This window comes from Rhinatrema bivittatum, chromosome 3 (genome assembly GCF_901001135.1).
Source record: "Rhinatrema bivittatum chromosome 3, aRhiBiv1.1, whole genome shotgun sequence".
NCBI classification, from domain to species: Eukaryota; Metazoa; Chordata; class Amphibia; order Gymnophiona; family Rhinatrematidae; genus Rhinatrema; species Rhinatrema bivittatum.
In genome coordinates this window covers 285,805,686-285,823,980 of record NC_042617.1, presented here as the reverse complement: position 1 = coordinate 285,823,980, position 18,295 = coordinate 285,805,686, and the positions used below count along the sequence as shown (strand labels likewise).

General features: G+C 48.4%; 1 protein-coding gene across 10 annotated transcripts in view; it reads left to right on the top strand.

Annotated features, from left to right (window-relative positions):
• Nucleotides 1–18,295, top strand: part of R3HDM2 (R3H domain containing 2) — a 447,291-nt gene that overhangs the window by 310,385 nt on the left and 118,611 nt on the right. For all 10 annotated transcript variants that reach the window (XM_029594890.1, XM_029594896.1, XM_029594892.1 and 7 more), the window contains exons 7-9: nt 6,329–6,388; nt 7,280–7,420; nt 9,893–10,001. In XM_029594890.1, the coding sequence (XP_029450750.1) occupies nt 6,329–6,388; nt 7,280–7,420; nt 9,893–10,001 (310 nt within the window). The remainder of the gene's footprint in view (nt 1–6,328; nt 6,389–7,279; nt 7,421–9,892; nt 10,002–18,295) is intronic.

Below are 18,295 nucleotides of genomic sequence, written 5' to 3'. Positions count from 1 at the left end.
GGGAAAATCTGGAACTTTAGTCCAGCTTGATGTCTCAAGTACTTTCAATGTGGTAAGACATGATGTACTAATTTAAGGTTGAAGAATACTGGTTTTCAGGAGTGGTCTTACAATGGTTTGAATCATTTGTAAGTAATCTGAACAGTGTGTACAACTGGGGGATTAGTGCTCTTCTTGGAAAAATTTGGCTTCTGGAGTACCACAAGGATCAGCCCTATCATCGGTCCTTTTTAATTTATATCTAGCACCACTAGGGCTGTTACTGAAAAGTTTAGGCCTTACTTATTACATGTATGTGGTCGATGTGCAAGTGTTCTTTCCATGCTCAGACTCTGGTTGTTTGCCTGTCCGAGAGTGCCATCTGCAGTCCCTCAGTATTTTTCTGTCTCCAGCAGATGGTAGAGGTGCAAACCTGCAGTCTGGAGTTTAAAAAAAAAAACCCAACAAAACAAAACAAGGAAGAATTCAGCTCCCCAAGGTGTTAGGTTCCTTCATGAGCCATCCCTTGGGTAGAGCAGGACAAGCAGAGGGTTGGAGATCCCTGGTTGAGCTCAGCCCTTCTTGTTGGGGGGGGTGAAAACCAAGGGGTCCTGGTTTCCTCACCCCCTCTGGGTCCCTAGCACCCTCTGCACTTGAATGGCTGAATGTTTTAAGTTGTTGGGGGGGGGGGGGGGAAGCTATTTCCAGGCCGAAAAGGAGCAGGGCTGTAGAAGTTGAGCGGCTGGATTTCTCTGCCAGGAGGCAGGTTGAGGGGGGGTGGGGATCGAATTTGTTCCTCGGTCGGGCCTGGGGGCTGCTTTCAGCACCAGACAGCACAGTTTTCTCCTTGCATCGGTTGGAGCTATTTTTAGGCCCGATTGCGCTGGCATGCCGCCTCCCATGCAGTGGGACAGAGTTTGTCGTGGCTGTGGTTCGAAACAGGCTCTCCTCGATTTGGCCACGTTTTGCAGGGAATGTGTCTCCAGGGGGGCTGGGACCTTTGGGAGGGCGGCAGGAACACGAGGTCAGCTGGGCCAGTTCTGGAGGCCCTGGGGGGGGGAGGGTCAGAGGAGCCAATGGCCATTTTGACAGCACATGCTGGGAGCCAGGCTGCTATGGCAGAGCCTCTGAACTCCCCTTTCATGCTGTTTCCCGTGGATCAGAACCCTTCTGGTAACAGGAGAAGTGAAGGAGCGCAGGGGGACGCGGATCCGGACCCCCCTTCTTTGGATATGGAAGCTTTTTCCGCAGATTTTGTCCTTCTGCTCCATAAGGTCTATTTGACCAGAAAGGGAGCAGGCATCAAGAGGCTTTTGCCCAAGAAGTCCTGGATGGCTAAGAAACCTAGGGATCTGGGGCATACGGAGTCCGGAGGGATCCTGTGAGCCTTGGGTCTCAGTTGGGCAGTGGTAGAAGATGACTCTTCAGAAGAGACAGATGATCCGGATCAGATTCAGGGAGGGCTGATGGATCTGGACGTGGATCCTGTTAGTACCTTAGTGGATCTGATACAGGATCTGGATCAGGATCCTGTTAGTACATTGGGGGATCCACTGCAGGATCCAGACGAGGTTCCGATCATGGACGGTGATGACCCTCGGTTGATTGGCTGTTCCGTAGGGATGAGCTGGGCCCGCTAACTCTCCAGGTGCTGGAGGAGCTCGGGATTAAGGTCACTCAGGAGGGTTTGGATAATGAAGGGGTAAACCTCATCTCAAAGGGATTATGGGGACCCCCTAAGGCTTTCTGTTGCCAAAGAAGATGAAGAAGCTAGTGGATCAGGAGTGGAAATTTCCTGAAGTGGGCTTGAAGATGGCCAGAGTTATGGCTAAATTATATCCCTTGGCGGAACAAGGTGGATGCGGTGGTGTCCGTGGTTATCAAGAAGACGACCATCCTGGTGGCAGGTTCAAACCACACTGAAGGATGTCCGGGAATGGAAACTGGAAATTTTACTTAAAAGGTTGTTTGATGTCAGCCTTGAGTCTTCGTGTGGCAGTGTACGGAAGCTTGATGCAGAGCCTGCTTGTGCTGGGTGCAGAAGGCGCATGATAAGCAGTCTGGATCGGCGGCTGAGGGTAGCTCAAGCTACCCGTTTGGAAGCAAGCGTGGCCTATGTAGTGGCTGCCCTGTGTGACATGATCTGGACCTCCGCCAGGAGCTTAGTCTCTGCGGTGGCGGCGTGAAGACTCTTATGGATGTGAAATCGGTCAGCAGATGTGTGTTCTAAAGCCCAGCTGTCTAACCTTCCTTTCAGGGGCAAACTGCTGTTTGGGGAGTATCTGGAGCAGCTCATGAAGCAGTTGGAGGAGTCGTAGGGTAATAAGTTGCCTGAGGACAGGAAGACCCCCAAGAAGTCTTTTCCTCCGAGAGCTTGCTTCTGAGAGACGAGGAGGTTTCGCACTGGCAGGATCCCTGGGCCAGCAGTGCAAAAACAGATTTCGGGCAGGTAGCAGTCCTTTCGAGCCCAATGCAGACCTCTGAGGGACAGTGCGTCCTAGGGATTGGACGGAAATAAGATTGGCCAACGAAGGCAGGTTGATCCACTTCTCTCCGGTGGCTATTGGATGGAGGCTGTCCCTCTTTTATGAAGAGCGGACCAGGATCACTTCAGATCAGTGAGTCCTGGAAGTGGTAAGAGACTGTTATACCTTAGAATTTCCTTGTATGCTCAGGGATGCCTTTGTAATCTCCTGCTGCATCTCCCGGTCCAAGCGAGAGGTGGTGCAGGATACTTTGCCACAGCTACAGCTCCTGCATGCCATTGTTCCAGTGACCCCTCAGCAGAGGGGACAGGGTCGGTACTCCATGTACTTCATGGTGCCCAAAAAGGAGGGGACTTTTCAGCCCATTCTTGATCTGCAGAAGGTCATTGCTGCTCTCCGGGTGTCGTGGTTTCAGATGGAGACATTGCAAACACAAACGGGAGTTTCTGGCGTCATCAGACTTGTTGGAAGCTAATCTCCATATCCCCATTCAGGCCACCAGAGGTTCCTGAGGTTCATGGTCCTGGGGAAGTATTTCCAATTTCGAGCCCTTGGGTTGGCGAAAGCAAAGCACACATTCACAAAGGTGATGGTGGTAGTGGCGGCGGTGCTCAGAAAGGAAGGTATACTGGTGCACCCGTACCTGGATGATTGGTTAGTATGGGCAAAGTCAGAAATGGAGTGGTGTTAATTAGTCCAGCGGGTCCTGCATCTCCTGGATTAATGAATCCAGGAGATGCAGGACCCGCTGGACTAATTAACACCACTCCACCACTCCATTTCTGACTAGGTGACTAATCTGGTAAAGAGCCATTTAAAGCTGACCCATTCATTGGAATATCTGGGGTCACGCTTCGATACCTGGATGGGGAAGGTGTTTCTGACTACAAAGTGGGTAGCCAAGTTGCAGAGTCAGGTCCTTCAGCTGCTGCATTTATCTGTTCCCAGGGTCTGGGACAATTTGCAGGTCCTGGGTTCCATGGCTTCTATGCTGGAGTTAGTTCCATGGGCCTTTGCTCACATCTGCCCACTGCAGAGGGCGCTGTTATTCCTTTGGAATCCGCTTTCGGAGGAATTTCAGCTTCCTTTGCCGTTGCCGGAGGATGCCATGTCCAGTCTCTTGTGGTGGCTGTCTCTACACAGTCTCGAGAATGGGATGGATCTGGAAGTGCCTGACAGGGTGGTGGTGACCATGGTTGCCAGCCTCTCTGTCTAACGGCTTGGCTTTTGAGAGGAGGTGGCTCCACGTGAAGGGTTATTCTGAGCCTGTGATTGAGATTTTGCTTCAGGCAAGGAAGCCTTTTCACGTTTTGGCTTATGTTCAAATGTGGAGAGTATTTGTATTGTGGTGTTTGCAGAATAGGGTGCAGCCTTGAATGTGGACATTCCGCAGATTCTGACATTTTTGCAAAGCGGCTTGACTAAGGGTTTGGCCTATAATTCCCTTGGGGTTCAGGTGGCAGCTTTAGGGTCCCTTCAAGGTAGGATTCAAGGAAGGAGACCGTTGTGTCTCATCCGGATACAGTTGTTTCCTCAAGGGGGCTAAAACATCTTCGTCCTCCGGTCCAGAAGATTTGTCCAGCATGGAATCTGAATTTGGTTCTTCGAGTGCTGTATGGTCCTCCCTTTGAATCGGTTAGAAGGGCTTCTTTAAAGGATTTAACCCTGAAGGCTGTTTTCCTGGTGGCTGTCTGTTCAGCTAGAAGGATTTCTGAACTGCAAGCATTGTCGTGTAGGGTCCCCTTCCTGCATTTTTCAGAGGATGGGGTTTCTTTACGTATGATTCCTTCCTTTTTGCCAGCTTGTTGAGCTACTGGCCTTTCCGAATTTGGCAGCCAATGCTCCGATGGCAAGGGAGCTCCACTTATTGGATGTGCATCAGATTCTTTTGCGATATCTTAAGGTGACGAATACCTTTTGGAGATCTGATCATCTCTTTGTCCTGTTTAGTGCTGCAAGAAAGGGTAATAAGGCTTCCAAGGGCACTATTGCGCGATGGTTGAAGGAAACGATAGCTTCGGCTTACATCTGTAAGGGCTGGTCAGTGCCAGAGGAGTTGAGAGCGCATTCCATTAGGGCACAGGCAACCTCATGGGTGGAGAGTCAGTTACTTTCTCCGAGATGTGTCAAGTGGCGACGTGGTCTTCTCTTCATGCTTTTACCAGACGTTACCACTTGGACGTGTGAGCGCCAGGAGAGGCGACATTTGGGGAAAGTGTGTTGCACGCGGGTATTTCAAGTTCCCGCCTAATAGAGAGGGGTTTGGGTACACATCCCATTTGTCTGGACTGATCCGGAGTACGAACAGGAAAGGAAAATTGGTTCTTAACCTGCTAATTTTCATTCCTGAAGTACCACGGATCAGTCCAGAGACCCGTCCCTTTCTTTTGAAAGACTTCCTTGCTTCTGGATGTTGCTGAGCTGGTATGTGATATACTCAGATTAATGACAAGTATACATAGTTTGGTATGTGCTTTATGTTAAGGGAGCTTAGTTTTCAGGGGGCTCAAACTTTTAAGTCTCTGTACACCCAAGGTTTAATGGGGTTTAAGGTATACATCTTGGCTTGGATACAGGTCAATACTGAGGGACTTCAGGTGGTTCTCTTGGTTATGTAGCAGTGCCTCAAAGTTTTGTTCTCTGCCTCCATCTGCTGGTAGGGATGCATAAACCCACTTCTCTGGACTGATCTGTGGTACTTCAGGAACGAAAATTAGCAGGTAAGAACCAATTTTCCTTTCTGATTCTTTTTGTCCCCTTAGGAACTTGATTCAATGGTATCAGCCACCCCGGGTATTATGTTCAATTGGACAAGGCCAACTAAAAGTGCCAATACTACAAGGTTATAGACTCTAGGGGACTAGGTCTATAGTATTTTCTTATGCTGTTCCAGTCCTCTGGAATTCACTGCCAGTGGGGTTTAGGATTGAAGAAGTGATGCTCGCTTTTAGGAAACAATTGAAGGCTGTTCTGTTTAGGGATGTGTTTGGGAGTTAAGCCAGTCTTTTATTATTATTATTATTATTTCTTTTTTTAGATATACGTAGGTTGTTTTATATATTTGTTTGTATTGCAATGTTTTATTTTAACTTCTACTTTATTGTACCATTGTATTCCGCACTGAATTCAGTGTGGGAAGATGCAGAATAGAAAACCTTTAAATAAATAATAAACACAACCATTTATGAGAGTCTCACATTCTAGCAGTGCTCCCTAGGTACGACAGCCATTTGTGATGGTCCCATACTTCCTACAGAGCTCCCCAGTGCCACAGCCATATGTGAGGGACCCACATTCACTGCAACCTTCCCCTGCTCTCTTTTACCACATCTGTTATTTTGTGCTGTCCTTTCTCAAGCTTTTATTTATTTAAAATTACTTTTAGCCCATCAATCACAGCACTCGCCATTCTAGGCAGGTTACAGAATATATAAATTATTCATAAAAAACATCAAACTTAATTGAAAACACACAAAATAAACAAACAATGCAATGTAATAAAATGTAATCAAATGCTTGAGTAAAAAGGTAATGCAAAACTCTTTCAGGTCCAACCTGGAACACAGTTTTCATGGCACAGTATTCCATTATTTAAGATCTGCCGAAAAAGCCCACTCCCTCATAGAAACAAGTTTTATTTCTTTAAATGATGGGACAGTTAATAGCTCCTACTTCTGTGAATGCAGTGTACGACAAGGAGCGTAAGAGAACAGCATATCTTTTAAATATTGTGGTTTCCATTCTTGTAATACTTTAAAAACTAATAAAAAGCGCTTTTGCTTGGGCGTGCTGTGATTATTAGATTGCTTTGGAAGTAAAAAAAACAATTTTATGTGTAAATGAATGTGTTTACCATTTTACAGGGATAGAATGATGCTGCTAAAATTAGAACAGGAAATTCTGGAATTTATTAATGATAATAGGTAAGTAACCTATAATGAGGTCCATATTCAAAACTTATTTAGATGGATAACTCAAGTTATCCGTCTAAATACCAAATGTGGCATATTCAGCCACATATCCGGCTATAATTTAGCCGGATAAAAAAAAAGGCATTTCAGGGGCATTCCAGGGGAGGGGCTGAGATATCCCGCTAACCTAGCCAAATATCTTATGTGGCCAGATAACTTGCTTCTTATCCAGATATCTTTAAATACTATCCGGGTAAGTAGTGCTACATCAGTATAAAAAAAGAAAGAAAGAAGAAGAGAAATGAAAGGGCCTGCGGTTCCCATCCTTATCAGTAAATTACCCTGTCTCACCCAGCGCTCATCAAAATACATTATCGGGACATTTATTCCCCGCTCGCCCCCTTTCCCCTTGTTAACATTTCTTTCAGGCTCCTCCTCCCTGAACTTTGGCCACCTGCAATGTCAAACTATTTGTTAGGCCCCCCCATGAACCCACATCCCATCCCCCCCCCCCCCCCCCCCCCACCCACGTGACAAAAATCATCCCTTTTGGGAGCAAGGGTCTCACTTACTGCTCCCGGCGCCTCCAGTGCTGCATCTGATGGGCAGTGCGGGAAGCGTAAACTACGCTCAGTTTATGCTTACAGCGCTCCCAAGTGTTTGTTTATAGACATTGTGGCAGGATTTATGGAACTTCCTGTCAGTGTATATAGTGAACAGAGATCACCAGGTCTGAATGGGCAGCAAAGGATTAACTACCCTTTTTTCGTATTTCTTTGTCACCATTTCTTATACCACAGGACACCACTCGCAGTGCTTGTGATAAAGGATTTAATTAATTTCATAAATACATAATCTCTTGTGTTATTTTCTATTTTTTTTTTGCCTCCATTCTGATTTTAGCAACCAATTTAAAAAGTTTCCCCAGATGACCTCGTATCACCGAATGCTCTTACACCGGGTGGCTGCTTACTTTGGTATGGACCACAACGTTGACCAAACTGGAAAAGCTGTCATCATTAACAAAACCGGTAACACAAGAATGTAAGGGAACAATTATTCCTGAGATATTGATTCCAGATGACACTTCCTTGCACCCAGTCTCGTGAACCATGACAATCGGTGGGGGAGAGGGTTAATATTATATCCAAGGCCAGGCAGCAAGAACCAGGTGAGAGCTGGTCACTCACCTCACAGTACATGCTACTTCTCAGCCATTATGCAGATTGCAGTACATCATGAACAGATGTGCTGGCAAGTAGGTAGGCTATAGATCACTACAAATAAATAAATAATGAGGTTTCATTGCCGGGACTTTCAGGGTACTGGGGCCGAGAGCCAATAAATTTTGTTTCTGAAGAAGAATAGCTGCAGAATTTGGCTACTGTTATAATGCACCAAGGGTACTCAGTCAATTGAATTGCTAAATTGATAGCCCACCCTTACCCTCCTGCTGGTAATTTTGTGCAATGGAAGGCTAGTGGAAGTGCTAGAGCCTTTTACCATGATGTTTATTTAAATATTTTGTGTTCTGAATTTCTTGTAATGTACTTACATATAGCTCTATAACAGGCCGATACAGTAAAGCGCGGCCGCGGTTACCCTGTTTCTAACCTGCTTCTAACTCACTATTTGGCCGCGTAAGTCCAACCCGCAATTCACTACCCCTTTAAACTCATCCTTACCGCTTCTTTAAATCAACCGGTAACCCTTTCGCCCGCAGCATGTATATGAGATGTAAACGCTCCGATTAGCTATTCCCTCCCATACAGCAATGTGCGCCCCGATTATCTCCTTTTTAACCTGTAGTTTTGCCGTGTGTTTAACCTGCTAACTTACCGCCTACACTTACCCCTGCGTTAGTGTGGAGTGTCAGGTCAGAGAGACGAAATTTCTTTTTTTTTTTTTTTTAAATTTATTAATCGCTTAACACAATTGGCCTAAGCAATGTACATAATTACACACACAGCATTACAATAAAAGTTTGACAAAAACTAAATTCCACAAAAATTTAAATTTAAATTTAAAATTTAAATTAACAAAAATTAAATAATAAAAAGATTTCATGGGCAAACGACCCCCTCACCCCCCGGGACCCTTACCCTGGCGTTAGTGTGGTGTGACAGCAATAGGCAGGCTTCGGTCAAAATCCCCCCCTCCCGAAGCAGGGCGCAGGGCGAAAATCGACATGTCATTAAATAAAGTATAATAAAAGTAAACTTACTGCATGTGAATTTTCTTTGAACAGTCCTCTCTCTCTCTCCTCCTCCTGAGGCGTGTACTGCAGCTCACCTGCCTCCCGGGGGCAGCCAGCGGCGAAAGCGGCGGGCGAAAGCGTGCGGGCGGGCGAAAGCGTGCGGGCGGGCGAAAGCGGCTTTCAGCAGCCCCCTCCGGCGAAGGTGAATGAATGCGCGCCTGTGCGTGCAATTTGGTCGCTCAAGGCGTGACGTCACGACGTTTGGCGTCACGGTGTGTGACGTCGGCGTTCGCTAATGCACTGCTTTGAGCGCCCAAATTGCATTCATTTACCTTCGCCGGCGGGGGCTGCTGGAAGCCGCTTTGGCTCCCCTGCCCCCGCTGGCGAAGGTGAATGAATGCACGCCTGTGCATGCAATTTGGGCGCTCAAGGCAGTGCATTAGCGAACGCCGACGTCACACGTCGTGACGTCACGCCTTGAGCTCCCAAATTGCACGCACAGGCGTGCATTCATTCACCTTCACCGGCGGGGGCTGCTGGAAGCCGCTTTCGCCACCGGCTCCCTCCGCCTGGATGAATCACGCCCCCGCGTACGGGCGTGCATTCATTCACTTTTGCCCATACGCTTTCGCCCGCTGCTTTCGCCACTGGGGGCTGCGGCTGCCCCCAGGAGGCAGGGGAGCCGCAGTACGTGCCTCGGGAGGAGGAGAGAGAGAGAGGACTGTTCAAAGAAAATTCACATGCAGTAAGTTTACTTTTATTACTCTTATTACACTTTATTCACTTTTGTTTTAATTTTCGCGCTGCCTTGCTTCAGGAGGGGGGGAGAGGACTCGCAATCCCCCCTGGTACCTGTCATTTCAAACGTCATTTGAAATGACATTTGAAATGACAGGTACCAGGGCACCCAGGATACTGTATAGGCGCTGTATAGCGCTCTATACAGTAAAATGGATTGCGCGGGCCTAACGCTTCACGGACGCTTCTTGGACGCGGCTTGCATTTGCAAGCTATTTAAATACAGTATCGAGCGGTAGGTGATCCGAACTGTTCGTGCGGCAAACGCGGGTGCGCCCGGCCGTAACGCACCTCTTCCTACCGCTCCTTACTGTATCGGCCTGTAAGTTAGCATGTGACGTTTGTGTTAGCTAGGGGAGCAAGAAGAGCCAGGCCTGAGATTTGTTTCTGCCCCTCTGCTGTCTGGCTGGGCCTCTGGTTAGCAGCTGTTCAGCCTCTCTGGAACATTAAAGATTCTTGACTGATTTTGCAGCCTAACCAAACGGGTTCTCTCTTCCTGTATTTCTCTTTCCACCTTTCAGCCCGGAGCAGAGGTTCTCAGAGCACATTAAAGATGAAAAGAACTGCGAGTTCCAGCAGCGGTTCATCCTAAAGCGGGACGATGCTAGTGTGGATCGAGATGATAATCAGGTGAGGGTAGCGCCTCCTAATAGGATAGATCCTTATGCAGCTGATGACATGACAGTTTACTTCCACATTGCACCTTTTCATATATTCTTCAGTCACCTTTGTTCCTTCTTTTGGAGTGTGTTGGAAGTCCACTTGTTTAATCAATCAGGTTGCTTAAATTCTAAGTTTTACAAATGTTTCTAAAATCAATATCCCATTCAGCATTGTAGTATCCTCAACATAGGGCTATTTGTGTGTATTAAGCTTAGTATATAGAAATTTCTCCAAGGACAAGCAGGATATGCAGTATTCAGAGGTGGGGTGATGTCATCCGATGTAGTCTGGACCAATGTGATTTCAAGGAAGCATAGCTCTTCTTCAAAGTTGAGCACCAATAGAGCATCCTCTAGTTCAGCGCTTCTCAACCGGTGTGTTGCGTCTCCCGGTGTCCCACTGCCCGTTGCACTTCCCGTCTCCCTTTTTTCCAGCCCCCGCGGGCCAATTGGAAGCCTCCTTTCTTCCTACCCTCATTACCCAATGGGAAGCCTCCTTCATTCTGCTTGCCCCCGCGCAGGCCAATCGGAAGCCTCCTCCCTTCTACCTACCAGTGGGAGTAGGAAGAAGGGAGGAACCCTTTGATTGGCCGGTGAGGCAGTCATTGCCTAACCCAGGGCGCGATGGAAGAAATAGTTTCAGACACTGACGAAGCAAGGCCGCCACAGCCCGTGGCGGCGAAGTGGAAACTCGACCCCGACCGAGGCTACCATGGGAGCCCATCCCCGTGGTGGCACAAAAAGAAGGCCCGCTGGAGTAAAGCCGCGGCCGAACTGGAGCTCATCCCTGCAGTGAAGAAAGAATACATTTTTTGGAGAGAACGGGTGTGTCTGTGTGTGCATGAGTGCCTGGGTGAAAGCTGGTGTGTGTGTAGGTGTGAATGGAAAGCTGAGTGAGAGCTAGTGTGTGTATGGGTGTGAATGGGTGCTTGGGTGAGTTCTTATGTGTGTGGGTGTGAATGGAAGCCTGGGTGAGAACTTGTGTCTGTGGGTGTGAATGGATACATGGGTGAGAGCTGGTGTGAATGGGTGCTTGGGTGAGAGCTTGTGTGTATGGGTGTGAATGAGTGCCTAAGTGAGAGCTTGTGTCTGTGGGTGTGAATAGGTGCTTGGGTGAGAGCTTGTGTCTGTGGGTGTGAATGGGTGCCTGGGTGAGAGCTTGTGTCTGTGGGTGTGAATGGATGCCTGGGTGAGAGCTTGTGTCTGTGGGTGTGAATGGATGCCTGGGTGAGAGCTTGTGTCTGTGGGTATGAATGAAAGCCTAGGTGAGAGCTGGTGTGAATGGGTGCGAGAGCATTTGTGTGTGATCGAGAGCTTGTATATATGAGACCATGAGTGTGATTGAGAGAGAGACTGGTCAGGAAGATGACTGGTGTGAGAGTGACCGAGATGGTCGTGGGGTCTAATTGGAGGTGTGTGTGTGTGAGTGACTGGTTGTGGGCGCTAAGGAAGAGGACTGTGAGGCCAGAGCTTCAGCAGCCCTTGCTGCTTCTGGTGAGAGCTATTGGACTGAAAGGGAAAGGAGTAGGAGAGTTGCTGGAGAGGGTAAGTAAAGGTGGCTTTTTAAATTTATTTTTCTTGATTGACTGCCATTTTAATTATTGGATATTATGCGATGTCTGCTGTTTTGAAATATTTTATTGATATTTGGACATGTTTTAATAATTTCTTATGAGTTTTTAATTGTTGGATATTATTCTGTTCAGCAGCTGTTTTGTAACATTTTTAGTATAGCTTTACAATTATTTCTGTGTGGGGCTCTATAGCAGCTTGGCTTATTCTGTTTTCCCAATAGGAAATGTATTAGTGTTTAGGCCTGGTTTAATAGTTGTATTTCTTAGATAGGACTGTTATTGTTTGAGTGTGTTCCATAATGCAGGTGTAACTTTGTGCGAGTTAGTTTGTGTGCATTATTGCAAATCCTGAGAGTCTGTTAGGTGCTATATTTCTCTTTCCATTTTTCTCCAGGTTCGCACTGCATGCAGAGTGGCTTTTTTGGTTTTCCATTTCAGTTTCTGTCTCCATATTTATAATTTGTGGTTTATCTGTGCTTGGTGAAGGTCAGTTCTGGATGTGTGACCGAGGGGAGGTAATTTACTAGCAAGTAGGCATTTGTATCAATCTTATTTGTTGTATTTTCTCAATAGGATATGCATTAGTGGTAAATTACTGTCTTTTCATAAGGAAGGCTATTGTGCCTGGTAGTAAAAGGAGTTTGTTTTGCTTTTACTGGGATGTCATCAGAACCAGAATATCTTTTTTGTATGGCGAGTTGTACAGGGTAATACCCTAGATCTGCTCTGCACTCATTGCTGGGGGTTGAGGGGATTCCTGTGGATGCAGAGTGCATGTTTACATTTAGCCCCGTGATGGTCACATGTTCAGTGTGTCACGCATGTGAGAACCATCTGTCAGGTGTGTCCCGGCCAAAAAAAGGTTGAAAACCACTGCTCTAGTTCAGGGCTTCCCAAACTGTGGGTTGGACCCCAAATGGGGTCACAAGTGCCTCAATGTTTTTCAGGTTCCAGAAGCAGTAGCATTAGTAATAGAAGACTAGCACACGTTCATAGGCCCTGCAGTTCTCCCACACTCACATACGTTTCTGTGGCAACTGAAAGCCTTGCATGAGAATGGATTGGGGTCATGAGGGATGGGGAGAACGGAGTATGCATGGGCTGATAAAGATTTCTATGACTCCTTTCTTCTTACCCACTAAAACTTCCCAAGAGAAAGGTGTTTCCTTTGTCATCCATGTCTCTTTTCACCAGTTGTCATCCTTTTTTTGTCTGAGGCCCATAGGAAAATGTTGCCATTGGCCTTGGCCCAGCGTGGTGTTTAGAGAAGGGGACTGTTTGAAAGGAGGGATTAGATGCAGAGGTAGTTTGAGGGTTGGATCAGCTGGAGTGGGATTGGCTTGGAAAGAGAGAGGGGGCATGAAAGATTTACTGGAGGGTTATAAGAGAAGGGTTGAAAAGGAGGAAGTGAGACTGGGAAGTGATGGATGGGGGATGGAGTGAGAGGGAGGGGATTGCAGGATCAGTTGGGGGTTATGAGAACAGCTTGGGGGTGAAAGGATCAGCTGGGGGAAGCAAAAAGGGCTGGAGTAGGTTAAAGAGCCGGGGTGGATTGGGGAGGAGCTGGGAGATACAAGAGGGGATCATCTGGAGAGGGGGAGGTTAGCAAGAGGAGGGTCTACTTGAGGGGAAGAGGTTAAGAAAGGAGGTCCTCTGGAGGGGGGTGCAGGTTGAGAAAGAGGATTGACTAGAGAGGGTGGAGGTTGAGAGAGAGGTTCAGGTGGAGGGATTGTTGAAAAGGGATCACTCCCTTGCTAATTTGTTTTGGTCATCCACTAGGGTCATGTGAATTTTCAATTGCTAAAATGAGATGGCATTTGCTAAAAGTTTGGGAAGCCCTCTCTGGCTGCTTTCACCCAATGAAAGCAAAGGATTCTGCTTCATCAATATTGGCAGTGGGGACATTGATTGGAGCATCAAGTGAAGGCGAAGAAGCATCCACATCAGTACCTTTTGAAATATGGTATTGAGAGCGTGGAGATTTGGGGTAGTGACAATACCTCTTCCCAAATACCCTCTCAGAGAGGCATACTCACTCTCTAAGGAATCTGGGGGATTGAGTCTATCTCTAAGGGACGAGGTCACAGCCACAGATACTCCTAAAGCCACCAAAGAGAATGTGACCTCTCCTGCCTACCCATGCTCCATTTGCATTAGCAATATTTGAGGAGGAGGAGTTGGAGAGCCAGGAAGCTCTGGACTTACCATCTTGTAAGCATTAGATCACCAGCATCGATTCCAGTTTAGACAGAGTGCAGCTGATCTTGGAAACTCAGACCTGCAGCTGGAGGCATTATCAATATCTATGCCTGGAAAAAATTGACATCAGTACCAGCTACATCATTTTTAATTTCAAGTGCATTGAAGAAGAAAGCTCCACAAAGGTAACAGACTGCATTGGTGACTAGAGGAACCATCACTGAGGTCTTGGCTGCTAGCCAGATATAGACTTGAATGTCTCAAGTATATGATACAGATTCAGAATCTGAGCACACCTGGGATTACCAATAAAGATCTGATCAGGAATCAATTACAGGTCTCCCTTCAATCCTTCTCCTTCATAGGAGAGGAAATCTCATCAAGAACATTTCTCCATTGATTTCTGTAAATGAAATGATGGCATCCATTCCATTTACTTTAGAGGAGGAGGATAAGCCCAGGGCAAAGCTATTGGGCATCCAGTTTCTCAACCCCCTAAGGATATCATGGCAGTTAGTTTGGATGAGCAAACTAGATAGGCCTTATGGTCTCTTACTGCCATCATGCTTCTATGCCCATATATGCTGTCCTTAAGGAGGTACATTGAAAATGTGGGAGACCCCCCCTCTCTGTACCACCTGTCAACAAGAAGGCAGACACTATGTATCATGTCCAGAAGGCTTCTGAATTTAAGAAACAGCAGTTGCCTTATCAGTTAATTGCAACTGCTGTCTTCTAGAGAGCAATATCTGCTCTCCAGAAGGCAAAGAGGTTGAAGACTTGCTCCTTGCTTCCTCCAGGAAGAGGCCAACATACATCTGATCTTCATGAGGGAAGGTTTATCAGAATGCTATGTTCACTTCCTGTATAGCATCTTACCAGTTTTTCATGGGCCAGTATATGCAAGACTTCCTGTAAAAGGAACAAGGCTTGTTGGGGTATTTCCTTGGGGACAAACATGGTGACCTTTATTCACTGTTTGTCTGAGAGTAAGGAGTGTGGAAAACTTTTCTCAGATAAAACCTGTGATGTTTTTGAGATGGCTTCAAAGGTTTCTGCTATTGGTATTGGTACCTACAGACTTTCATGACACTGGTTTTCAGATCAGTTGTGCAGGGTAAACTCGCTGATGTGCTTTGCAAAGAGGAAATATCTTCTGAGATAAAGTCAAGGAAATAGTGGATCAAATAAAGGATCATTGTGCCACACTTCAGATTCTCTCTGTAACTACTTCTGATGCCCTCCACATTATCTAAGAGGTATTTGAGTGGGGTGCCAAGGATGTACTTCTGTCCTCCAAAGTGGCATTATTCTCTACCCTCCCATACTCAAGAACAGCAACAGGGGCCTTGCTCTTATTCCAAACAGCAGAGGACTCTTAAAACCATAGTCAGCTCCTCAGTTGAAACCTGGGATGGGATTTTGACTGGGTTCAGGAAAACAGTCTGTTTTGGACAGCCTACCTGTTGGGGGAAGAATGAGGTTTTATGTAAATTGGTGGCTGAGTATAATTTTGGACAGCTGGGTTCTAAATATAGTACAAAACACATGCAGCTTCACTTATTCAAAATTCCACAAAATTGCCTCTGAGGGGTTATCACTATTTAAGGAAATCTCCCTCATAGAGACTGATGTGGTCAAACCCATTCTCCCAGGACAAGCAGGATGGTAGTCCTTGCATGTGGGTGACATCATCTGATGGAGCCCGGCACGGAACTTTGACTGGCAGACTGGGCATGCTCAGCCTGCTGTTATCCGCACATCCATGTAGGTCCCCCTTCAGTCTCTTCTCTTCCACTGTGCAGTAGCCTCGCGGTTGTGCAGCTCCAAGTCCTTCCAAATTTTTCGAGCGTTTTATTTCCTCATCGGGTCCCCCTTCGCAGTTGGTTCCTTCTGTCTTGGTAGGTACCCTTATTTTTCAGCTTTTTTTTTTGTCATTCCTCGCCATCAATTCCCGACCGTTGCTCCATGGGGCCTGTCGACCATCAACTGCGCGCTGGCCTCTCTTTCGATGGAGTTGTCAGGTTTTCGACATTGCCCCTAGTGACCATGGACTATGTCCATCACGGATCCAGATGAGGTCTGGGAGCTTCGCACGACCTCCGTGGGTGCCGTTTGTGTGACCAAATGACACCCAAAGGGCGTCGAGCGTGTCTAGATAAAATGGAAAAGCTCTTCGGGACTCCGGAATCTTCCATTCGTGCTTCAGGGTCCTCGACACCCAAGGATCGCTGGGAACAGTCTCTGTCTCTTCCCCTGGCGTTCCCACTATCTAGCACCCCTAAGGATGGAGAGAGGGAGATCGAATCTCTGCGGTCTCTCCCCTCCCGCAGACCTCGGGGTCCTCGTCATCCTCGGCACTGGGGAAAGACCAGGCCGAGCGCCGGAAGTCCAGAAAGCATAGACACCAATCACTGTCTCGACACAGTTCTGGTTCTGGAATGGCATCGGCGGGAGCCGAGCTGCTGTTGAAGTGGCACTGGCCACTAGAGGCCCTATCTTCCTGTGCCACCGGTAGACTGAGGCGTTTCCCCCACCGACTCCGGTGCAGGGCGCCGCACCACCTTGGGAACCCGAGGGTGTGCCGGCGACACCTCGTCTACCTCCATCAGTCCTGACTACTCAGGACTTCCAGGAGGAGTTGGACTGCAGGGAATAGTCAGCGGTGCTCAAAGCGCTCCAGAGCGTTGAGCTGCCAGTGCCACTGGCCCTCATACCGGTGCCTGAGCCTCCACCATCGATGCTCGCATCCCTGCTGGAGCGTCTGGATGTCATTGACGCCCTACCAACGCAACCAGAGTCCGAAAGTCCTTCAATGCCTCCTCGGCCACCGATGCCTTCCACTGGAGCGATCCCGATTCCCGGGTCCTCCGAGGAGGATGAGCTCTCAGGGACCAGGCAACCTTGCCCGCGGTTCCCCCTGTCGCCGCTGGTTCCTCCTGGCTTACCACGGCCGATACCCCCCCTCGATGCCAAGGATGCCGTCAGTGCCCCCACGGCCTCCGGTGCCCTTGGGGCCCAGGCCAACTGACCTTCCTGGCCCCTGCCCTCTGTGCTCAGGCCCCAGTGAGGAGGGAGGGTCCTTTTGACCCGTGGGGCAATGACTCCTAGGACTCATCTTCTGAGTTCTCCGACAATCCCCTCTTGGAGCCTTCCCCTCCGGAGGAGCAGCATTGATCTTTGCCCGAAGACTTGTCGTTTGCAGGCTTTGTAAAGGCTATGGCGGAAGCATCCCCTTCCAGCTCCTTTCGGAGGAGGATACCCGCCATGAGATGCTGGAGGTTCTCCAGTTCATCGATGCTCCCGAGGAAATCGTGGCAGTGCCTATCCACAACATTTTTAAGGAGCTGCTTCTCTGTATGTGGGAACACCTGGTGTCTGTGTCCCCGGTCAACAGGAAGGCCGATGCCACCTAGCTAGTGCAGCAGGCCATGGGCTTTGAGAGGAGGCACCTCCCCCACCAGTCGGCAGTTGTGGAGTTGGCCATGAAGAAGGCGAGGTGTTCCCCAGGAAACATTTCCGCCCCTCCAGGGCGTGAACACCGGGAACTTGATGGCCTAGGGAGAAAATGTTTCAGGGTGCCATGCTGGTGGCCCACATTGCTGCCTACCAGCTGTATATGACCCAATACAACCGCAATCTGGAAACAAGTCCAAGATTTTGCGGAGGGTCTTCCTCAGCAGCAGCAGGAATCTCTTGCAGCCATTGCCACGCTGGACCTTGAAGCGGGTAAGCACGAGGTGAGGTCCACCTATGACATGTTCGAGACTGCAGCCTGCCTGGCCGCCGGAGGCATTGGCACCAGATGGCTGGCATAGCTCCGAGCCTCAGGACTCTGGCAGGAGGTTCAAGACAGGCTCGCAGATCTCCCCTGTACAGGTGAGGACCTGTTTGGGGACAAAGTGAAGGAGGCCATGGCGCAGCTGAAAGATCAGCATGAGACTCTTCAGCAACTCTCCACCAGCCCCTCAGAAGGCCCTTCCTCCACAGGAAATCCTCTAAGCTGGGCTCTCGCAAGCCCTTTTACTGGCCGAGGAAATACTATCCTCCAGCCGCCTGTGCTCACCTGCCTCGGACCAGTTCAAGGGGTCACGGCCAGCAACAACAGGCTCCGAGAACCCAGCCAGCCCCCCAGCAGGCCCCATCTGCGGGCTTTTGACTGGACTCATGTCCATGAGTCAGATGCTGGTTCCCCTGGCAGTCGATCCCCCGGTCGGTGGCAGGCTCACCGTTGGGAACTGATCACTGTGGACCACTGGGTCTTCTGCATTGTCCGCCAGGGCTACTGCCTGAATTTCAGCAGGCTCCCAGAGACCGTTCCCCCGTGTCTATCGTGGGGTTCATCCACCCATCAGGTCATCCTTCAGTTGGAACTTTATGCCCTTCTTGCGGCAGGCACAGTAGAACCGGTTTTCCACAAACAGCGGGGTCAACTTTTCTACTCGAGGTACTTTCTAATTCCGAAAAGGAACAGCGGCTTGCGCCCCAT